The sequence below is a fragment of the Nerophis ophidion genome, linkage group LG12 (genome assembly GCF_033978795.1).
Source record: "Nerophis ophidion isolate RoL-2023_Sa linkage group LG12, RoL_Noph_v1.0, whole genome shotgun sequence".
NCBI classification, from domain to species: domain Eukaryota; kingdom Metazoa; phylum Chordata; class Actinopteri; order Syngnathiformes; family Syngnathidae; genus Nerophis; species Nerophis ophidion.
In genome coordinates this window covers 55298092-55319830 of record NC_084622.1, presented here as the reverse complement: position 1 = coordinate 55319830, position 21739 = coordinate 55298092, and the positions used below count along the sequence as shown (strand labels likewise).

The 21739-nt window shown below is 40.7% G+C and overlaps 2 protein-coding genes across 6 annotated transcripts in view; both read left to right on the top strand.

The window, feature by feature from the left end:
• Positions 1-8: 8 nt before the first annotated feature.
• Positions 9-13643, top strand: fnbp4 (formin binding protein 4). 2 transcript variants are annotated; one of them, XM_061917801.1, is made up of 17 exons: positions 9-210; positions 3393-3470; positions 3611-3738; positions 5534-5699; positions 5910-6057; positions 8286-8379; positions 8451-8795; positions 8881-9055; positions 9126-9223; positions 9311-9415; positions 9664-9797; positions 10766-10917; positions 11048-11334; positions 11426-11540; positions 11621-11817; positions 12747-12898; positions 13042-13643. In XM_061917801.1, exons 1-17 carry the CDS (start codon positions 87-89, stop codon positions 13124-13126), a joined length of 2583 nt encoding a protein of 860 aa, XP_061773785.1. In that variant the 5' UTR covers positions 9-86; the 3' UTR covers positions 13127-13643. The 2 variants fall into 2 exon arrangements, with proteins under 2 accessions (XP_061773785.1, XP_061773784.1); XM_061917800.1 differs by having other exon boundaries at positions 9126-9244.
• Positions 13644-17979: 4336 nt separating this feature from the next.
• Positions 17980-21739, top strand: part of agbl2 (AGBL carboxypeptidase 2) — a 31858-nt gene continuing 28098 nt past the window's right edge. For 2 of the 4 annotated variants that reach the window (XM_061917787.1, XM_061917786.1), the window contains exon 1: positions 20825-21009. The gene's annotated coding sequence lies outside the window, so the exon portion shown is untranslated. Of the gene's footprint in view, positions 18101-18198; positions 18464-20824; positions 21010-21739 lie in introns of those variants that run through there. The other 2 variants (XM_061917783.1, XM_061917785.1) reach the window with 2 other exon arrangements.

The following is a 21739-nucleotide window of genomic DNA, read 5'->3' as shown; positions in this document are numbered from 1 at the left end:
ATTTCCGCTTCCGGTCTTTGTGCTAACAAGTGGAAGCGCAGGCTAGCTCGGCTCGAGCAGAAAAGGCCACACGGGCTCGGTTGGTGATGAAGAAAAGAACACGCGTTATAGGAGGAACAGTTGGCCGGAGAACGATTCTACAACTCTCTCCTTCGGGGCCCCGCGGCGGGAACGCCGGGGAGCGGGAAGAAGGGCTCTCGGGATCTGATGGTATTTTAACTCGTAACGTCGGCGTCTTGTTAGCAACGAGCTAACAAAATGCTAACGCCGTGGTTTGAATAATGGCGACATTGCGTGTGGGGAAAACACGTTTTACTTCGTGTTGTGTGTGTGCGGTCTTTGTTTTTAACTAACACATACTGCCGTTGTTCAATGTGGAAAGCTATGTTGAGCGAATTTAGTGTTTCACTGTGCGTGTGCCTCACAACACGAAGGTTCTGGGTTCGATCCCGCGCTCGTGATCATTCTGTGTGGAAGTGTGCATGTTTTCCCCGTGACTGCGTGGGTTCCCTACGAGTACTCCGGCTTCCTCCCACCTCCACAGATATGCATCTTATTTTTTTTTTTTAAGTTTCAAGTTCATTCACAATACATCAGGCGTCACCAGCCTTTTTGAAACCAAGAGCTACTTCTTGGGTACTGATTCATGCGCAGGGCTACCAGTTTGATACACAAATAAATAGCCAGAAATATCTAATTTGCTCAATTTACCGTAAATAAATAAATCTATATATATATATATAAATGGATATTTCCGTCTGTCATTCTGTCGTACATTTTTTTCCTTTTACGGAAGTTTTTTGTAGAGACTAAATGATGAAAAAAAACACTTAATTGAACGGTTTAAAAAAAGGAGATAACACGAAAAAATTAAAATTTAATTTTGAAACGTGTTTTATCTTCAATTTCGACTGTTTAAAATTCAACTGAAAAAAATGAAGAGAAAACTAGCCAATTCGAATCTTTTTGAAAAAATTCTAAGAATTTATGGAACCTTGTTAGTAATTTTTCCTGATCAAGACTAATTTTAGAATTTTGATGACATGTTCTGAGATAGGCGCCAGCACCCCCCGCGACCCCAAAAGGGAATAAGCGGTAGGGAATGGATGGATGGATGGTTTTGAATAGGTTAAAATCCAATCTGCACTTTGTTAGAATATACAACAAATTGGACCAAGCTATATTTCTAACAAAGACAAATCATTAATTCTTCTAGAATTTACAGAACAAAAATTTTCTAAGACATTCACAAGACTTTGAAATAAGATTTAAATTTGATTATACAGATTTTCTAGATTGGCCAGAATAATTTTTTTGAATTTTTGTCATAAGTTTGAAGAAATATTTCACAAATATTCTTAGTCAAAAAAACAGAAGCTAAAATGAAGAATTAAATTAAAATGTAATTATTATTCTTTACAATAAAAAATAAATACTTGAACATTGATTTAAATTGTCAGGAAAGATTTAAAAGGTAAAAAGGTATATGTGTTTAAAAATCCTAAAATGATTTTTAAAATTGTATTTTTTCTTAAAAAATTGTCTTTTTGAAGGTTATAAGAAGCAAAGTAAAAAAATAATAATAATTTATTTAAACAAGTGAAGACCAAGTCTTTAAAATATTTTCTTGAATTTTCAAATTCTATTTGAGTTTTGTCTCTTAGAAATAAAAATGTTGAGCAAAGCGAGACCAGCTTGCTAGTAAATGAATAAAATTTTAAAAATAGAGGTAGCTCACTGGTAAGTGCTGCTATTTGAGCTATTTTTAGAACAGGCCAGCGGCCGACTCATCGGGTCCTTACAGGCGACCTGGCGCCCTTGGGAACCGCGTTGGTGACCCCTGCCATAAAACAATTACAACAGTAGTGAACATCATCATCACCTGGGGATAGGTTGGTGGCGTTAGTCGCACCAAAGACAATAAAAACGGGATCCATTACCTCCCTGCTTGGCATTCCGCATCAAGGGTTGAAATTGGGGGTTAAATCACCAAAAATGATTCCCGGGCCTGGCCACTGCTGCCACCCATCCAGGGGGCGATCAAGGTTGATGGGTCGAATGCAGATAATATTTTGACACACGCCCTGCGATGAAGTGGCGATTTGTCCAGGGTGTACACCGCCTTCCGCCCAAATGCAGCTGAGATAGGCTCCAGCGACCCCAAAAGGGACAAGTGGTAGAAGATGAATGGATGGAATTTCGACACACCTAGTGTGTGTGTGTGCACAGTGGTTCTCAAATGGGGGTACTTGAAGGTATGCCAAGGGGTACGTGAGCTTTTTAAATAAATATTCTAAAAAAAGCAACGATTCAAAAATCCTTTATAAATATATTTATTGAATAATACTTTAACAAAATATGAATGTAAGTTCATAAACTGTGGAAAGAAATGCAACAATGCAATATTCAGTGTTGACAGCTAGATTTTTTTTGGACATGTTCCACAAATATCAATGTTAAAGATTTCTTTTTTTGTGAAGAAAGGTTTAGAATTAAGTGGGACGGCGTGGCGCAGTGAAAGAGTGGCCGTCCGGAACCCGAGGGTCCCTGGTTCAAATCCCACCTAGTACCAACCTTGTCACGTCCGTTGTGTCCTCGAGCAAGACACTTCACCCTTGCTCCTGATGGGTGCTGGTTAGCGCCTTGCATGGCAGCTCCCTCCATCAGTGTGTGAATGTGTGTGTGAATGGGTAAATGTGGAAGTAGTGTCAAAGCGCTTTGAGTACCTTGATGGTAGAAAAGCGCAATACAAGTACAACCCATTTATCATTTATTTATAAGTTCATGAATCCAGATGGATCTCTATTAAAATCCCCAAAGAGAGCACTTTAAGTTGATGATTACTCTGTGAGAAATCTTTGTTTATAATTGAATCACTTGTTCATTTTTCAACAAGTTTTTAGTTATTTTTATGTCTTTTTGTTCAAGACCACTACAAATGAGCAATATTTTGCACCGTTGTACAATTTAATAAATCAGAAACTGATGACATAGTGCTGCATTTTACTTCTTTATCTCTTTTTTTCAACCAAATATGCTTTGCTCTGATTAGGGGGTACTTAAATAAAAAAAAATGTTTACAGGGGGTACATCACTGAAAAAAGGTTGAGAACCACTGGTCCAGGGTGTACCCCACCTACCGCCCAAATACAGCTGAGATAGGCTCCAGCACCCGGCCCCGCGGCCCCGAAAGGGACAAGCGGTAGAAAATGGATGGATGGATGTTTGTAAGTAGCATTTGTATCTAAAACTCTACACAAGCTACATTTTGCAGACACTGGACTAACACATACATTTAGTTTGTGACTTCTTTGTATTGCGGTGGCCATTTGATCACAATTAGCTTTGCTCTTTTTTGCTTTAATGATTGAAATGTGCTCTTTGTTTTATAGATGATCAGGAAGGAGATGGGCAAATATTAGTAAGAGAGAAACAATCCAACATGAAGCCCCCCGCAGTGAAAGCCACTGGTATGTTCCATCTATACCAGTCACAAGATATGAGCCATCTTCTTTTTTCAGTAGCATTTCCAACTTGTTACTGGTAGTAAATGTTATCCTCAAGCAAATGACATGGTCTAAAACTGATCGCATTGTGTCACACCTTTTAGAGGGTCTGTCTTTGCTCGGAGCCTATGAAGATAGCGATGAAGAGGATGCAGAGTCTCGATCAATTACTGTGACCCCTCAGCTCAATCGTTCTGCTGATATTGACAGCACATTAGCTAATTTCATGGCTGTAAGTACATTTTTGCTTTATATTGTATCTAATGTTAACCTATTGTAAAGTCTGTTGCTTAGTTAGTTATTTGGCCTCTGTGGACACTGCAGGACAATTCCGATGTTTTTGCCCTTATAGACTTAGGCAAACTTCAATGATCCACAAGGGAAATTGTGTGTGTGCCCTTTATCTGATTTTTTTCATGTCCATGTGAACAGTGCAACTCTGATTTTTTTTTTAATCTGACCTTTGCCTCTTTTGTATGTGGCTATGTATATTTGAAAGCCGTCATAATGATCAGGTCGCGTTTGATTCTTCACCAAATTAGACTGTCGCGAAAATGAATAGTGTACAAATGAGAGAAAACGGGGGAAAATTGAACGTTTTGGCTCTCACACCAATGTCCCACCACCACTGCTCGCCCGCACTCTCCTCATCAAAGCAATTGCTCCACAAACAGCAAGAGTAGGGCTGAGCAATTAGATGATCATGGTTAATTTCAGGACCTCAAATTCTAATTGCATATTAATGTACTTCATTATTTGAGTTGAAAAAAAACCCTCCACTGATCAGAAGCACTGACATATACAAATAATTTACCATTTGAAAGAGTTGTGTAGTCAATTTTAACTTAAAATAAATAATCTCGTAGTATTCAGTACACCACTGATACTATGTTTACTTCAGAATGAAATTTGCGAAGACAAGCAAAATGACAAGACAGTTGTCAGCTGTTAGCATATTTTACCTTGACCAAACATGGCGGAAGTCTCTGTTACAAGATACTGCAGTAGTAACCAGTAGGGATGCAACGATACTCTATATAATCCTGCACGGTGAAATCCGCCTTTAAGGAAAAAAAATGGTGATATTAATTGAGATCGTTTATAGGGAAAGAAAATAATCGAAATCTTTGACACTTGGCCCATCCCTATGTAGACAAAATTCTTACCTTCTTTCTCTATCTCCTTCAGTAAATAATACGGTGAAGAGAATGTTGATTCCGGTTGCACAAAATCGTCGCAATTGCCACAAATGCGCCAGTACTGACCCTTACAACTAGTGGAGCCATGTTTACTTCTGTAAACATGCGGCAGCATGTGACGTCATGTGCGTTCAGGGACTCATTCTGTTCACATTAGAAATCACATATTTTATTGCAAGCGGTTTAAGTGCAAAGCCTTGCTAATTAAAAAAGATATCATTTACCAAAAATAAATCGAATTAGACATCATACCCTGCAGCTTAAAATATAGCTTTACTGCCTTCAGTAATTAAATCGGAATTTGTTGCTTCGTTACTTTATTACTAGAGGCAGTTTTTAAGTTAACATTTCAACATTTGTAACTGTCATGCTTGCTTACTCTGTTTATGTACATGTTATTATTGAGAATCTATGGGGATGCCCGACAGAGGAAGAATTGGCCTTCACACCAACGATAGTGAAAAATAAACACAACAGCAACGTTTTGTTTGTTGAGTAGCTCAATAAGTAACATTTTTAACCATCATTGAGCGATTAGATGGCATTTTAGTGTGAAAGAATATAGTGATTTTTATCTTGTATATGTGTAAAAAAAAACAAAGTTAACTGCAATATATTAGAACTGAAATTGCATGTTCCACTATACTACCTAATAGGTAGGAGTGAGCATGTGTTAGTCAGTGTCTTAAAATACAGGAGTTCAAGTAAAAAAATAGATAATTCATTTAATTGGAAGTGACAAAAAACACAACATAAATGTAAACATAAAATGACAGTCAATTCATTGTGTGTGTGTGACTTAATATAATATTTATAATATCTCCATAGGAAATTGATGCTATCACCACTCAGCCAAGTTCAGATGATGCAACGGATCAGCCCTCAGTCTCGGCGAGTATCCCACCAAAACCAGATGCTAATGCTCAGCAGCAAGGTGCCAGTGTCGGACCAAGTGCACAGTTTGAGTTCAACACTCAGTACTCCTTAGCTGAAGGTAACTAACTATGTGTGTTTTTATGCAGTGTGACAACTTCAACAGTTTTGACCAATAACCACTTTAATGTAAGGTTCTCTTAAAAGGAGAAAAGATAATCATTTTGTAAAACTTGAAGCTGTAGATGATTGGCATTTATTTCCAAAGTTAATATAGTGAAAGTCTCTCTGATGCCTTGATAAACATACCACATTTACATTTTTTTCCCAGTGAATGTGGAAATGGGGGACTGGCAAGAAGTATGGGACGATAACTCTGGCTGCTATTATTACTGGAACACTGTGAGCAATGAGGTCTCCTGGGAACTGCCTGACTATTTAGCTAAACAAGTGGAAAGCCTCGCTCAGTATACAAACAGGTGAGTGCCACCTTCTAACATTAATGTCTAAGTTTCACGCTCTCCATTTGTTGTTGTATTATCTTAAGCATATGTATGTTTATTGGTATTCATGTTTTGATTAGGGATGTTTCAATAAGGGATTTATGCTGCTGATTCCGATATGAATCATCCATTAGTGTGATCGATTGATGATTCATATCTGATTTAAATGTACTATCTGTAAAAAAAAATGTTTATAGTGAGTACTATTGACAGTTGTTTGAATATTGCGTTGATATTGTCATAGTTCCTTAATCTCTTCTCAGATACAATTGTTTAAGAAAAACAAAGTCAATAGTACACAATAACTAAAGTAAAAACTACTATCTTTTAATCATATAAATCATTTGGGTTTTGCCCTCAAAGTCGTGCTTGGTCCAAGGAAATATTCCCTGAATTTGCAAACTATAACAAAAACTACAAATAATTTTTTGGGGGAAATAAGATTATGGACCATGTTCAAATATTACCCTTGCTGTCGACACCACCAATTTATGGATTGATCTGCTGACTTCTGGCTGTGACAATGGTGACACATCAGCAGTTATTCTATCCTTTCTCAAACTCTTATTAATCTATTTATTGATATCCTGTTAATAACTGTTAACTTTGGGCTTTAAAGAGCTTCCATCTACACTTACTAAACTTTACTACGCGCCTTTTTCTACACTTGTTTAGAGGTAGCTTAGGAAGGCTTTACGAGTTTGAGAGAAAACCTAATTGCGATTTTTCTCTGAAATTGCAATTCGATTTGCAATTGTTATATTTTATACATATGGATGGATAAAACTGCAAAAATTAGTGAAAGAAGACATGTTATTTCTATACTGGTAATGAACATTCCCTTGTCTAAAAATGTCACACAATAAAAAAAGATTGCATATTCTTTTAGTGACTAAAACAATACACAATAATTTAAAATATTTGGCTTTATGCAGAGACTCAGAACTTTTGTCTACATCATGCTCTTAAACTGAACAAATATCTGCAAAACATTATACTGTATGTAATGTAATCATAACGTGAATTATATTTATATAGCGCTTTTCTGTAGTGACTCAAAGCACTTTGCATAATGAAACCTATGATCTACGATGCATTTAAACCTAATGCAAGTAACCATTTAAAAGGATATACCGGTACACTTTTATTTCTCATTACTGTAGAATTGTTTACCATTGTATTGTAATTGGAAAGTAATTACCTTTTTGTTATCCTAAATATACAAACAAACTAAATAAAATGGAAATTCATCTCTGTACGCAAAAATGTAATTTAAATATTGAACATCTCAAGGTGTATTTTTTCCCCTACGTCGGATTGTCTTTTTTTTTTTTTTGCCATCATGTGACCACGTCATTGTCACACGTTTGTTCGTGTTGACCATACTGCCCTCACGTGACCAGGGCATTCTCACTTGTTCGTTCGTGTTGACCATACTGCCCATCCGGGTTGAAGCTGAAATATTATCACAATGGGAAATCTTGGCTTTGTAAACATATTATTTCCTCCTATTTTTTGTTATTTTGTCGAACTCATGAGTCACAAGGAGTGAGCCTGTCTTTTGCATTCTGTGCGTGTGTATGTGTAAGCGAGCGGTCTTGCTGTCCGTCCACCAAAACAAAGATTGTGAATGACTGTAAAGAGGGCTCTCTATTCAGTCAATTCTACAGTTAAATAAACATGCTAAGGTGCTGAGAATATTTCCAAGAGTGAGACCTCTTTCTCTAGCTCCCTGTTTACTTAAGAAAAACAAACACACACGGACGTAGCAGTTTTAGCAGTCAATATTTAGGCTTCTTTTTCCTTCAGTGTTCAATTGATTATCTATAAGTCAGTTGGCCCACGGGTAATCACCTTCACAACTTTTTCCAAGGAGAAAGTGCTGTTTATTGTTAGCGTACTGGCTGTCTCTACTGCAGCACACTAAAACTTGCAGTTTCCTTTAAACACTTTTGATTGGCTAGGAGGCAATGAACGTGAGGCTCAACAATTCTGATTTGGGAACATGTCTGTCACTCAAATGCCGGTGACAGCGGAGGTATAAAAAAAAAACAAGGATAACTAATAATTTCAGTGTCAGCCACAGGGGATCGGCGTTTGTGTGGCGATCACATACTTTTTCATTAAAATCGACCAATACTGATCGGTGGTTGATCGATGTGCACATCCCTGGTTTTAAAATTATGTCACTTTTGTTTCACTAGTGTAAATGGCAATGGTACATCCAATTTGCCAAACTGCACTGGGGAAAACACCTCTGCGGAAGCACCAACATCTACTAAAGACACTAAAGTCAAGGCAAGTTGATCTCCCCATGATTCCTTGGAGCACTTTGTGTGGTTTTAACACCATTTATTTATTTTGAAAAGGAGGTAATGGAGAGTGTTGTTGGCCTCACAAGCAAAGAAGAAGAGCTCTGTGGAGTGGCTGCATCTTTGCTTGGCCCATTGATCCCCACAGAAGTGAAAGACGCAGAGGAGAAATGGAGAAAAAGAATCCTTAAAGGTTTAGATGAGAACGAGACTAGTTTGGATTCTGATGGAGAAGGCGTTCATCCCCCTGGATCGCCCTGTACCCCTTTACATGAACTGGAAGCCATCCAAACTGTGGATAAAGATTTGGCTGCAAAGAAGCCATCAGAGGAGAACTCTGACACGGAAGGGGGACCAGAAGAAGACACAATTGAACTCGAACTGGCCTTAGAGAGAAAAAGGGTGAGTTCTGTGGGTGTGCATGTACCACCATTGTAGATGATAATTTCACTAGCACCCATCTTTGAACTGAACTGCTGATTCTTAGGCTGAACTCCAGGCACTAGAAGATGGAGATGGAAGTGGAGGGGGCTCAAGCCCTTGTTCTGAGACAAGCCAAGAGGCTGCACTTAAGAAAAAACGATGGAAGGCCGTCTTTCCCAGTGCTCCCAGTCCTGATTCAAACAGTCGGAGCTCAGACCTTCAGGACAACACACAGACCGGTACATTATTAATGCCCTGGCATGCACAATAAGCCTGATAAATTCCATCCCTAATTGCCAATTCCAACAGAAAATACTGGCGTGCTGGAAAGTGTTGCAGCAGAAGAAGACAAAGAAACAGAGGACTCAGAGCAGAAAGTAGATTCCAAAGCTCCACTAAAAGAAGAGGTAGAGACACTTGAGCTCAAGGTAAAATGGATGCTCTTAGAGCAATAGCATTTGAAATGCAACATTGTTAATGCTGACTGAATATAGTTTCAGATTGGAGAACTTGCTAACATATTAAGCAGCAAAATGGAGTTCCTGGGCATAAACAAAAAAGCTGTCTCAAACTTCCAGTTGCTTCTGCTGCAAACCGAGGTGAGAAAAACTGGATTCCGTTCACATGGAGCCATCAAAGTGCTGCATTTTTAAAATATTTATTACATCATTTTTTTCATTTTGCAAATATCCATTTGGCTGGACTTTAATATTTAAATCTCTCATTACAATTAATCATGTTGCCACTACTGAATTAATTACCTGCCGCTTTGTTACTAATCTAGCTTTAGCTTCTGTCCTCACTTTCTCTTTCATATCACTCTGCTTTCCCCTTTCTTCCTGTCCAGACACGGATCGCTGACTGGAGGGAGGGCGCACTGAATGGGGTCTATCTTCGCCGCAGGCTGCAGGAAGCTGCCGAACACATAAAATATTATGAACTTAACGCCACCCCTAAAGGCTGGTCCTGCCACTGGGACAGGTACGCACTGCTTACCTTTCACATCTCTACACCCACTCGTCCCCCCCAAAAAAATCTTGAAGCGTGACTACGCGCGCCTCAATCCAGAGGTTGCAGACTTTATATGATGACTTGTGGAGAAGCTTAACCATTACGTGGATCAGTGCACGAACCAGACTCTGCAGGTATTTTTGACACAATGCCTAGCATTGTGCCGTTCACGTACTGATAAGGGAGCATCTACTCAGGGCCAGCCTGCCGCTACTAAAAATATATTCCCGCCACAGAGAGGAATCTGTGTCTTTGTGACAGACTCTAAAGCTCTGTTGCGAGGGCCTTGCTAGACTGAGTTCATTCAGTGGTGGATTGGGGAGGCGGGGTAGTAAGTTTGGTTGCCTGGGAGAGCTTTGCACTTTACAGGACCACAGCGCACAGAATGCAATGCAGACAGAGTGATACCTTGGAAGCCACCAGTGTCACACGTCAAATAAAAGGTGAAGATGGAGCAATGACGGAAATCCAGCAGGTCAGACCAACTCTTATTTCATGTCTTCCTGTTTGTTATTTTTCTTGACTGATGCATATTGTGTGATGTTAAACAAGATGACTGATTTATTGTTTCATGATTGTTGTTGATGGTGCCTGTTTCCTGGCATCTCCCTGTGTCTGAGGGAATGGTTGTCTTGAAACAAAAACATTTATGACAACCATAATGTGAGCTGCTCACTACTTCCCTCAGGATCCTGAGATGATTTGTTGTTTTAATTGTTTTAAGAGCAAGGTGGGTTACCTATCCACATATTTAGTCAATCTTCAATTGGACTCGCCTTTTGGATGGTGAAAGTTGCCATCCATTCCAAACTCAACTCGTCATATATTTACTCTTTTTTTTTTTTTCTCCCCCTGTCCCAGGTTATCGTTCTTCTGAGCCAGTTGCAAGGCCACTCGTTAAGACTGTTGCCTTCTATCTCTGTTGTCCCACTCTTTAGAGAGCACAGGCGGTATTTTTATGTCAACGACCTGACGAATGCTTCCCAGTGGGAGTTCCCGACAGAAGAGGCAAAAGGGGATGATGACCTGAAAGGAAACCACACTAGTCCGGATGATGACAAGGCATCTGCACCCAATGGTGGGATCACAGGTCAGTGTACTGTGACATGCCTTTAATTAGAGGTTTCTACTTATTATACACAATATGCTTCCATTTCTATAGATATTTCATCTCTGGATGTTCTTATTTTTAATTACACAATGTTTCTTGAAAAATGCAGGACCACCTGTTAGTGCCCCTGCTAACCCACCAACAGACCCTCCCTCCAATGCATCTTCATCGTGGTCTCTACCCCAACCCCCACCTCCTGAGGACCCACCTCCACCCCCTGAAGACCCACCTCTTCCGCCGCTGCCCCCTGATTCACCGCCTCCTCCGCCACCTCCCCCTGACAGTGATAGTGAGATCATGGAGGTGGAAATGGAGATGGACGATGATAATGATTTAGAGCCTCCTGCCCCGGGAACTGAGGATGGGTGGTCTACTTCGGCCAATGCAGGGTTTCAGGTGTGGACTTATTTACTTTAGAAATGTCACATGGTTGTAGTGGTCTTGTTTCACACAAATTAACATTTTTTTTTTCTCTTTCTTTGAGCAGGTTTTAGAATCTTCAGCACCACTAGGAAAGGGTCAGAAACGCAAAGCAGGTCAGCTGAACAAAGCCATAATTGGAAGCAGTCCCATTCTGTACACACAGTCCATCGCTACCGCAGGTAAACTTTCATCTCTTGTGGTAGTCACAAAATACACGCCAAAGGCAATATCATATTGTTTTGTCTTTGTGTATCTGTAGCTACGGTCATGACTGCACCAGTCTACTGGGCTGTGCCAGCCGTCACTGCACCCATGATCCCCTGTGAACCGCCCCTCCCACCTACTCCGGCTCTGCCCCCACAACCGCCTCTGCCACCTCCCCAGCCACCCTTAGAACTCCCAGCAGCACCTAAAGTGGCCCCTGTAGAAAAGATCAAGAAACCAAAGAAGGATAAGGTTTGTAAAAAGACATGTGTAGTCTTTTAAAAGTGGACTAGTCAGAATTTTGTGACAATGCACATCCATGCAGTCATACTAAGGGATGGGTACCTTTTTGTATTTAATATGGTATCAATTTCCGGTACCTAGGAATTGATATCTGTATTCAAAGGTATAATTTTTGTGTACTTTTGTGTGTATTAAAAATGTTAATTGTTTAATAATAGTCATTTTTAATGGAACATTTAAACAGTATCTGATTATGATAATTGTGCTGTTTTCTCATTACATATCTGAGTCTCATTTGCAAGTATTACGTGGTAGGTTTTTCAATGCAATTGCAATTCCAAAATGTTTGATAGGCTGTGTTGCCTAGCTAGAAAGTTGCCTTTGTCATAAGGATGAATGTGCCAGTCTCGTCTTATGGTACACCTTACAAATACTGTAATTATTGTACTTATTACACACTAGCCATTTGATTGTAGCATTCGTCTTAGTTATAGTTTTCTTTGCCAAATTTGGAGGTGGTGTAATGGCCACGTGAAATCGTTAATGCTAATCATTACCATATATTTGGCAAAACTAATGTTAATTAGCATCAACTTATCACATTTTGAAAAAGTGGTAACTGTTTTTAACGAGGCATACTTGCTTTTGTTGACAACGGAAAATTGCAACATTACTTTGCGGCAGACTGGCAGCGTTTGCTCTGAGTGTTGTTTGAGTGCTGGTTTCCTTGCTAAGGGTTTGAGCTGGTGTTAAATCTGAAACTGGATGTGAAGTCACGAGTGACCAAGGGATTCGAATTATGGCACTGTTTGATTTAACATGAACCAATACCAAGTTTTACCGACAAAATTTGGTCTTTGCCGAAAAATAAAGAATTTGGTACTCCTATCTTGTTATAGCGTCCCTAGACATCTTCCGTTGTCTTTGTGTTATTGTAGAAGACCAAGACCAAAATGCCCTCCCTGGTGAAGAAGTGGCAAAGTATCCAGAAAGAACTGGAAGAAGAGGAGAAGAGCAGCTCCAGTGATGAAGACAGAGACCAGCTCAACAAGAAAAGTATAGAAGAATGGAAGCACCAGCAGCTTATGACGTATGTTTATTTTCATGTTACAGACATTAGTCACTTTTCTTCGATGGTCTCACTTTAAGTGCAATAATATTAAAATAGTGTAAGTAAACTTGAGTTTTGTAGTCTTATAATTAATCCACAACTCTTTTTTTGGAAATCCCCAGAGGAAAAGCTTCAAAGAATGCCAACTTTGAGGCAGTTCCTCAAGATTGGCGAGATCGGGTGAAGAAAAGGAAGTTGAAGAGCTGACCGGAACAACTTTCAACAGTTTTATGGGTGTATTTTCACATAATGTAACTGATTCTCCCAAACATACGTTCGGTTGTTAATTTGTGGGCCTATCTCTATGGAGACACCTAGCAGTCCTTGCACAGGCTCGGAACGTCCGTTTAGGGCTGCCCCTCTTTATACGCAGATCATGCGCAGTGTGTAAGGCCCCACAATCTGTAGGCGGCCCCAATTTGCGTAAAAAAAACAAACATAAAATGTAAATAATTAAAATACAATTCTGCTTACGGCCCCAATTTAGCGAGGAGCGGTCCTGCGTCTATTTACTTTGTTTTACATAGTAAGGTGAACGTGCCAAACATTTTCAGTTTATAAAGACCTTGTATAAACAAGTTCAAATGGAAACTGTTTGTGCGGAGGATTCATCTGTTTTAGCATTTATACAGCTATGTACATAACATGTATATTGCGATAAGCCATGTTTTGGAAAGATGTCTCTGAATGTTCATTTTGTAAAGCTATTAAACTGTTTTTCCAATGTGTTTTGTTATTTTTACATCCAAAGAATAATGTTTTTGAAGACTTTCCACCTGCTGCTGTAAGTCACACACTTTGAAAAGATGATCACCTTTGCCATTAGGAACACTTGTAGAAATTAGTTAAGACTTTTCGGTGTAATTAACTTACTTGCATAGCAAAATATAATCATATTAGAAACCTCAATTTTATACAATTCACATGCTTATGACAATCCATCCCGAGCGTGTACACCCTGGACAAGTCACCACCTCATCGCAGTGCTTATGACCATCTAGTAAATATTGTTGCCGTCTGTGTTTGTAGAAGTCAGCGTTGCCAAGTGCAAACGTTTTACTTTCGGTTCAAAAGTCCAAAAAGTCACTTAATGTAAAATATTACCGCCCTTTTAATATTGACAAAACAAAAATGAAACATCCTCCACTGCACCTGATGTGAAATGTCTTCCTCGCCTCTTTACAAGCTCATTTGTATACTGTAGCCCAGGGGTCGGGAACCTTTTTGGCTGAGAGAGCCAAAAAGCCAAATATTTTAAAATGTATTTCCGTAAGAGCCATATAATATATTTTTTAACACTGAACACAAACGCGTGCATTTTTAAGTAAGACCAACATTTCTAGAGTATAATAGGTCTCTTATTCTTTGTAACAACATTGTTATTCTGAAGCTAACTGTCGAGGGGGGGTGTCCCGCGGGCCTGCAGCAAACTGGTATTCCAGGACCGGCCTCGAAATCAGCGACAGGTGTGTACATGGCCCATCCGAGCCTTGTTATCTAATCACCTGTCGCTCTGTTATAAGCAGCAGCCAGGAGGAGAGACGGGGTTGGAGCTGGAGCCAGAGCGGAAGCGAGAACTAAAGAGAAAAATATAATTGCTGGAAAGCAACTGAGAGACTTATTGAAAAATAAAATAGTGTAACCCTGAAACGGGCTCTGATATCGGTGCTTGGTGGTCTAGAACCCCCAGGAGTTCACACTAATCAATAATAAATAAATAACTTCTTAACGCCACTTCTTGAACAGGTGTGGTAGAAAACGGATGGATGGACTAAAAATGCATGAGAATGTTTTATGTTTTGAACATTATTTTCAACACTTATTACAAGTGGAATTATTCATTACTTATCATGTTAAGCAATGTCAGCTCAGATTTATCCGAGAGCCAGATGCGGTCATCAAAAGAGCCACATCTGGCTCGCGAGCCATAGGTTCCCTACCCCTGCTCTAGCCTTTAAATAAACCCCCCTTTTAGACTAGTTGATCTGCTATCTCTTTTCTGCACTGCCCCCCTCTCCACAGATTAAGTGACCACAGATGTAGCACTGGGGATAGGTTGATTGGCAACACTAAATTGCCCCTAGTGTGTGAATGTTGTCTGTCTACCTGTGTTGGCCCTGCAATGAGGTAGCGACTTGTCCAGGGTGTACCCCGCCTTCCGTCTGTCTACCTGTGTTGGCCCTGCAATGAGGTAGCGACTTGTCCAGGGTGTACCCCGCCTTCCGCCCGATTGTAGCTGAGATAGGCACCAGCGACCCCAAAGGGATTAAGCGGTGGAAATGGATAGATTGAAGATCACTCCTCTGTGCGTCAGTTAGGGGCGTCTGCGCTGCTGACCTGTCTCCACTCAAGGTGATCTCCTGCTGGCTCCACCGTGGACTGGACTCTCACTATTAACTAGATCCACTTGACATCCATTGCACCGGTTGCCCAGTAGGCGGGGCTCCCCACATCTGTGGTCCCCTCCAAGGTTTCTCATTTTTGCCTATTGGGTTGAGTTTTTCCCCCTTGCCCTGATGTGGGATCTGAGCAAGGATGTAGTAGTGGGTTGTGCAGCCATTTGAGACACTCGTGATTTAGGCCTGTTAAAATAAACTTTGATTTGTTATTGGGAAGAAGTACATCAGCGACCCCTGTTTCCATCAGGGGGGTGGATGTGGACATGGTAGAGCAGGGGTGTCAAACTCAAATACAGAGTGGGCCAAAATTCTAAACTGAACAAAGCCGTGGGCCAAAGTTGAACAACTTAACCTTTTAATAGGGACCCAAACAAGTTTTGCATTGAATATTGAACAAGCAAGGCTTACTTAACTTTATAGTGACATGCAAAATCGAGTTTTGTTGGTAGCGGGGGTGTATATTGTAGCGTCCCGGAAGAGATAGTGCTGCAAGGGGTTCTGGGTATTTGTTCTGTTGTGTTTATGTTGTGTTGCGGTGCAGATGTTCTCCCGAAATGTGTTTGTCATTCTTGTTTGGTGTGGGTTCACAGTGGGGTGTAACAGTGTTAAAGTTGTTTATATGGCCACCCTCAGTGTGACCTGTATGGCTATTGACCAAGTATGCCTTGAATTCACTTGTGTGTGCGTAGAAGCCGCATATATCACGTGACTTGGCCAGCACGCTATTTGTATGGAGGAAAAGCGGACGTGACGACAGGTTGTAGAGGATGCTAAAAGCAGTACCTTTAAGGCACGCCCCCAATATTTTTGTCCGGGTGGAAATCTGGGAGAATGGTTGCCCCGGGAGATTTTTGGGAGGGGCACTGAAATTCGGGATTCTCCTGGAAAAATCAGGAGGGTTGGGAACTATGAAAATTAGCGTTCAATGCGGTGATACAGCGGCACCGCCACTATATAATACCGGCGGGCAAGCTCTAATGGTAATTTATTATTGCCTCATGGGCCAAATGAAATTACGAGGCGGGCCAGAGTTTGACACCCATGTGGTAGAGGATTATAAATACCTCGGTGTACACATGGACAACAAGCTGCTGGGTCAAAACATGCTGAGGCCCTTTACAAGAAGTGGACAGAGCCGCCTCTACTTCCTCAGGAGGCTAGGATCCTTCAACGTCTGTACAAAGATGAAGATGTTCTACGAGTCGGTGTTGTACGCCGTGGCTTACTGGGGCAGCGGGCTAAGAGTGAGGGACACAAACAAACTGGAAAAGTTGGTAGAAAAGGCCAGTAACGTGGTGGGAGTGGAGCTGTACTCTCTGGCGGTGGTGTCAGAGAGGAGAAATATAGCAAAACTCCTAGCCATTATGGACAACACCTCCCACCCACAACACTCGGACCTTGCGGAGAGAATGAGCACGTTCAGTGGAAGGCTCAGACTCCCTAAATGTAACACGGAACGACACAGGAGGTTCTTCATACCGGCAGCCATCAGACTGTATAATGCATATGTTCCTTGACTGCACTTAAATGTAGAATATATTTATACTATCCATATACTCGATTACTGTAACGTATTATTTTCGGGTCTCCCCATGTCTAGCATTAAAAGATTACAGTTGGTACAAAATGCGGCTGCTAGACTTTTGACAAGAACAAGAAAGTTTGATCACATTACGCCTGTACTGGCTCACCTGCACTGGCTTCCTGTGCACTTAAGATGTGACTTTAAGGTTTTACTACTTACGTATAAAATACTACACGGTCTAGCTCCATCCTATCTTGCCGATTGTATTGTACCATATGTCCCGGCAAGAAATCTGCGTTCAAATGACTCCGGCTTATTAGTGATTCCCAAAGCCCAAAAAAAGTCTGTGGGCTATAGAGCGTTTTCATTTCGGGCTCCAGTACTCTGGAATGCCCTCCCGGTAAAAGTTCGAGATGCCACCTCAGTAGAAGCATTTAAGTCTCACCTTAAAACTCATTTGTATACTCTAGCCTTTAAATAGACTCCCTTTTTAGACCAGTTGATCTGCCGTTGCTTTTCTTTTTCTCCTATGTTCCACTCTCCCTTGTGGAGGGAGTCCGGTCCGACCCAGTGGCCATGTACTGCTCGCCTGTGTATCGGCTGGGGACATCTCTGCGCTGCTGATCCGCCTCCGCTTGGGATGGTTTCCTGCTGGCTGCGCTGTGAACGGGACTCTCGCTGCTGTGTTGGATCCGCTTTGGACTGGACTCTCGCGACTGTGTTGGATCCATTATGGATTGAACTTTCACAGTATCATGTTAGACCCGCTCGACATCCATTGCTTTCCTCCTCTCCAAGGTTCTCATAGTCATCATTGTCACCGACGTCCCACTGGGTGTGAGTTTTCCTTGCCCTTATGTGGGCCTACCGAGGATGTCTAGTGGTTTGTGCAGCCCTTTGAGACACTAGTGATTTAGGGCTACATAAGTAAACATTGATTGATTGATATTATATATATATAATATATGTTATATATTATTTATTATTATTAGTGTCTATTGTGAGCGAACTGTGGTGCTGAATTTCCCCCAGGGATCAATAAAGTACTTTCTATTCTATTCTATTATTGGTTACAGCCAGGAGTGGACGATGTTCTGACAGTGCTGGTTGTTTTTTTTAGATAAAACTGCAGATTTAATTGTCCCAATATTGTATCAGATAAACCGTAACACGGTCATTTTCCTCTAATTACGCTTTTTGGTACGTTGTCATTTCCTGTTTGGCAACACTGACAAATGAAGCTGTGTGCATTCAGAGGTAAACTAACGGAATAATTGGGACATTTAAAACTCATTACGTAGAATTTTAAAACGTCCATTACTTTACATTTTACTGTCATGTATGACGTAGTCCACTGATAACCTGAATTAATACGTACCCACCAAACGTTACGGAAATATTCATAGGTGTCTGTCCTAGCTCGCTATTAGCTTAACTACCATCTTCTTCCCCACGAAGAGCCTGAAGGTGTTTGTTGGTGACGCCAGTTGCTTAGAAACAGTAACACCCTGTTCCTCGTCGAAACCTCGGACTTCTTAAGTTATTCACTATAGTTTAGTTGTTACTTTGGCAGATTGTATATGCACGGCGTCTTGACTTTTCGGCGTAAAACCACGTCAGGTAAGTGGTTCTCTTAATTGGACATTACAAAACCTATCTAATGGATAATTCGCAGAGCTTCCAATTGTACATGGAATTACGTGACTTGTAATACTAATTTCAAAGCCTACTGAAATGAGATTTTCTTATTTAAACGGGGATAGCGGGTCCATTCTATGTGTCATACTTGATCATTTCGCGATATTGCCATATTTTTGCTGAAAGGATTTAGTAGAGAACATCTACGATAAAGTTTGCAACTTTTGGTTGCTTATAAAAAAAGCCTTGCCTGTACCGGAAGTAATAGACGTCACGGGTTGTAGGGCTCCTCACATCCTCACATTCTTTATAATCATAGCCACAGCAGCAAGAGCGATTCGGACCGAGAAAGCGACGATTTCCCCATTAATTAGAGCGAGGATGAAAGATTTGCGGATGAGGAAAGTAAGAGTGAAACACAAAAAAAAAAAATAAGGCGAGTGCAGTGGGAGCGATTCAGATGTTAATAGACCAGTGGTTCTTAACCTGGGTTCGATCAAACCCTAGGGCAGGGGTGCCCACACTTTTTCTGCAGGCGAGCTACTTTTCAATTGACCAACTCGAGGGGATCTACCTCATTTATATATATCATTTATATTTATTTATTTATGAAAGAGACATTTTTGTAAACAAGTGAAATGTGTTTAATGATTATACAAGCATGTGTAACACATATAGATGTCTTTCTTTCACAAAGACAAGAATATAAATTGGTGTATTACCTGATTCTGATGACTTGCATTGATTGGAATCAGACAGTAATGATGATAACGCCCACATTTTCAAATGGAGGAGAAAAAAAGTTGTCCTTTCTCTACAATACCACATGAAAGTGGTTGGTTTTTGGCATCTAATTCATCCAGCTTCCATACACTTTACAAGAAAAACATTGGCGGCAAATTCCGTAGCTTGCTTGATTGACATTCACGGCACCCGAGGGTCTTGTGAGATGACGCTGGCTGCTGCCAGTTCATTATTATGAAAAAATGACAGAGAGGAAGGCGAGAAACACTTTTTATTTCAACAGACTTTCGCGCCGTCCCTTCCATCAAAACTCTAAAGGCCGACTGCACATTTCTTATCTTCACAATAAAAGCCCTGCTTCATGCTGCCTGCGCTAACAAAATAAGAGTCTCGGAAAGCTGGCGTGCACAAATGATGTGCACGCCAGTTTTCTGAGGGATCGCTTGTGCACGCCAGTTTTCCGGGACTCTGTATTTAGTTAGCGCAGGCAGCATGAAGCAGGGCTTTTATTGTGAAGATCGGAAATGTGCGGTCGGCCTTTAGAGTTTTGACGGAAGGTACGGCGCGAGAGTCTGTTGAAATAAAAAGTGTTTCTCGCCTTCCTCTCGGTCATATTTTCATAATAATGATCTTGCAGCAGCCAGCGTCATCTCACAAGACCCTCCGGTACCGTGAATGTCATTTAAGTGACGTCTTGGTGAAGATTGATGACTGGTAGGTTTTTAGGTCTATTTTTTTTAAAAGCCTGGCTGGAGATCGACTGACACACCCCCCGCGGTCGACTGGTAGCTCGCGATTGACGTAATGGGCACCCCTGCCCTAGAGGTTCTGTGAGTCGGCCTCAGGTGTTCGGCGGAGGTCAAAACACACTCATCGTGTAAATACAAACTTCTCCCTATCGGCATATTACGGATACCGCAACAGCTGACTGATTTGCAGGTGTGTAATATGTTTTGAGTTTATGCACTGTGTTGGTTTTGTTGTTTGAACAAGGTTTTTGCTGTGAGTCGGCCTCAGGGGTTCGGCGGCGGTCAAAACACACCCGACTCATCGTGTAAATAAAAGCTTCTCCCTATCGGCGTATTATGGATACCGCAACAGCTGACTGATTTGCAGGTTGTGAGTTTATGCACTGTGTTGGTTTTGTTGTTTGAATAAGGGGATGTTCATGCACGGTTCATTTTGTGCACCAGTAAAAAAACATGGTAACACTTTAGTATGGGGAACATATTCACCATTAATTAGTTGCTTAGTAACATGCAAATTAGTAACATATTGGCGCTTAACTACTCATTATTAAGTATTTATTCGGCATGGCCTTATAACCCTAACCGTTTAACCCTAACCCTAACCAAGTAACTCTAAATTAAGTCTTTTTTACTTAGAATATGTTCCCCTAGTGTCCAAATAACTCTAAATTAAGTCTTTCTTACTTAGAATATGTTCCCCATACTAAAGTGTTACCAAAAACCTATAACTTTGTCTTGAATTTGAAAAAACAAAAAAAAACAAAAAAACATTTATTTTTCGGTGAATGCGCATATGAAACTGGTGGGGTTCGGTACCTCCAACAAGGTTAAGAACCACTGTATTAGACACATTTACTAGGATAATTCTGGAAAATCCCTTATCTGCTTATTGTGTTACTAGTGTTTTAGTGAGATTATAAAGTCATACCTGAAAGTCGGAGGGCTGCGGTGACTGCCAGTGTCACTGAGAGAAGCCAATGGAGGAGCCAAGATGACAGCTGCTGCAGGAGGACACTAACTGCGCACAAGTCTCCGGTAAGAGCCGACTTAATGTCACAATTTTCTCATCCAAAAACTTGCTGGTTGACATGTGGTAGAGAAACATGTTAGCTAAAGCTTCACAACAAACAAAGAAACACCGGCTGTGTTTTGGTTGCTAAAGGCAGCTGCAATCCACCGCTTTCCACCAACAGCATTCTTTTTTATAGTCTCCATTATTAATTGAACACATTGCAAAAGATTCAGCAACACAGATGTCAAAATTACTGTAATTATGCGATGAAAAGAGACAACTTTTATGTCCGCTCAATCAATAACGTCACAAACACATTCTGCGACGTTTTCAACAAATGCCGCGGGAAATTAAAAATTGTAATTTAGTAAAAAAATCCGGCTGTATTAGCATGTGTTGAATATGTTAAAAAAAAAAATTATTGATGGATGTATAAACTATCAGACTGCGTGGTTGGTAGTAGTGGGTTTCGGTAGGCCTTTCAAGTGTTGCATTAAAGTCCTTCATTTTATTCTTCTGAATCAACAGACAATCGAAAATGCCTTCAAGAGACCAACTCTTCTTGTGCGTTATTTGGGCCTTTATTCATCACCTGCCACAACATTAGGTATATGAAATTTACCTAATTGGCTCTTGTGTTTTACCATATCTACTTGCAGCTATCCATCCATCCATTTTCTACCGCTTATTCCCTTTGGGGTCGCTGGTGCCTATCTCAGCTACAATTGGGTGTAAGGCGGCGTACACCCTGGA

Coding starts and splice junctions, on each gene's coding strand:
- fnbp4 (XM_061917800.1), top strand. CDS start 87: ATGAAGAAAAGAACACGCGTTATAGGAGGAACAGTTGGCCGGAGAACG. Junction 9,056..9,125: donor TCAGGACAACACACAGACCG/GTACATTATTAA, acceptor CAATTCCAACAG/AAAATACTGGCGTGCTGGAA. Junction 9,416..9,663: donor TGCTTCTGCTGCAAACCGAG/GTGAGAAAAACT, acceptor CTTCCTGTCCAG/ACACGGATCGCTGACTGGAG.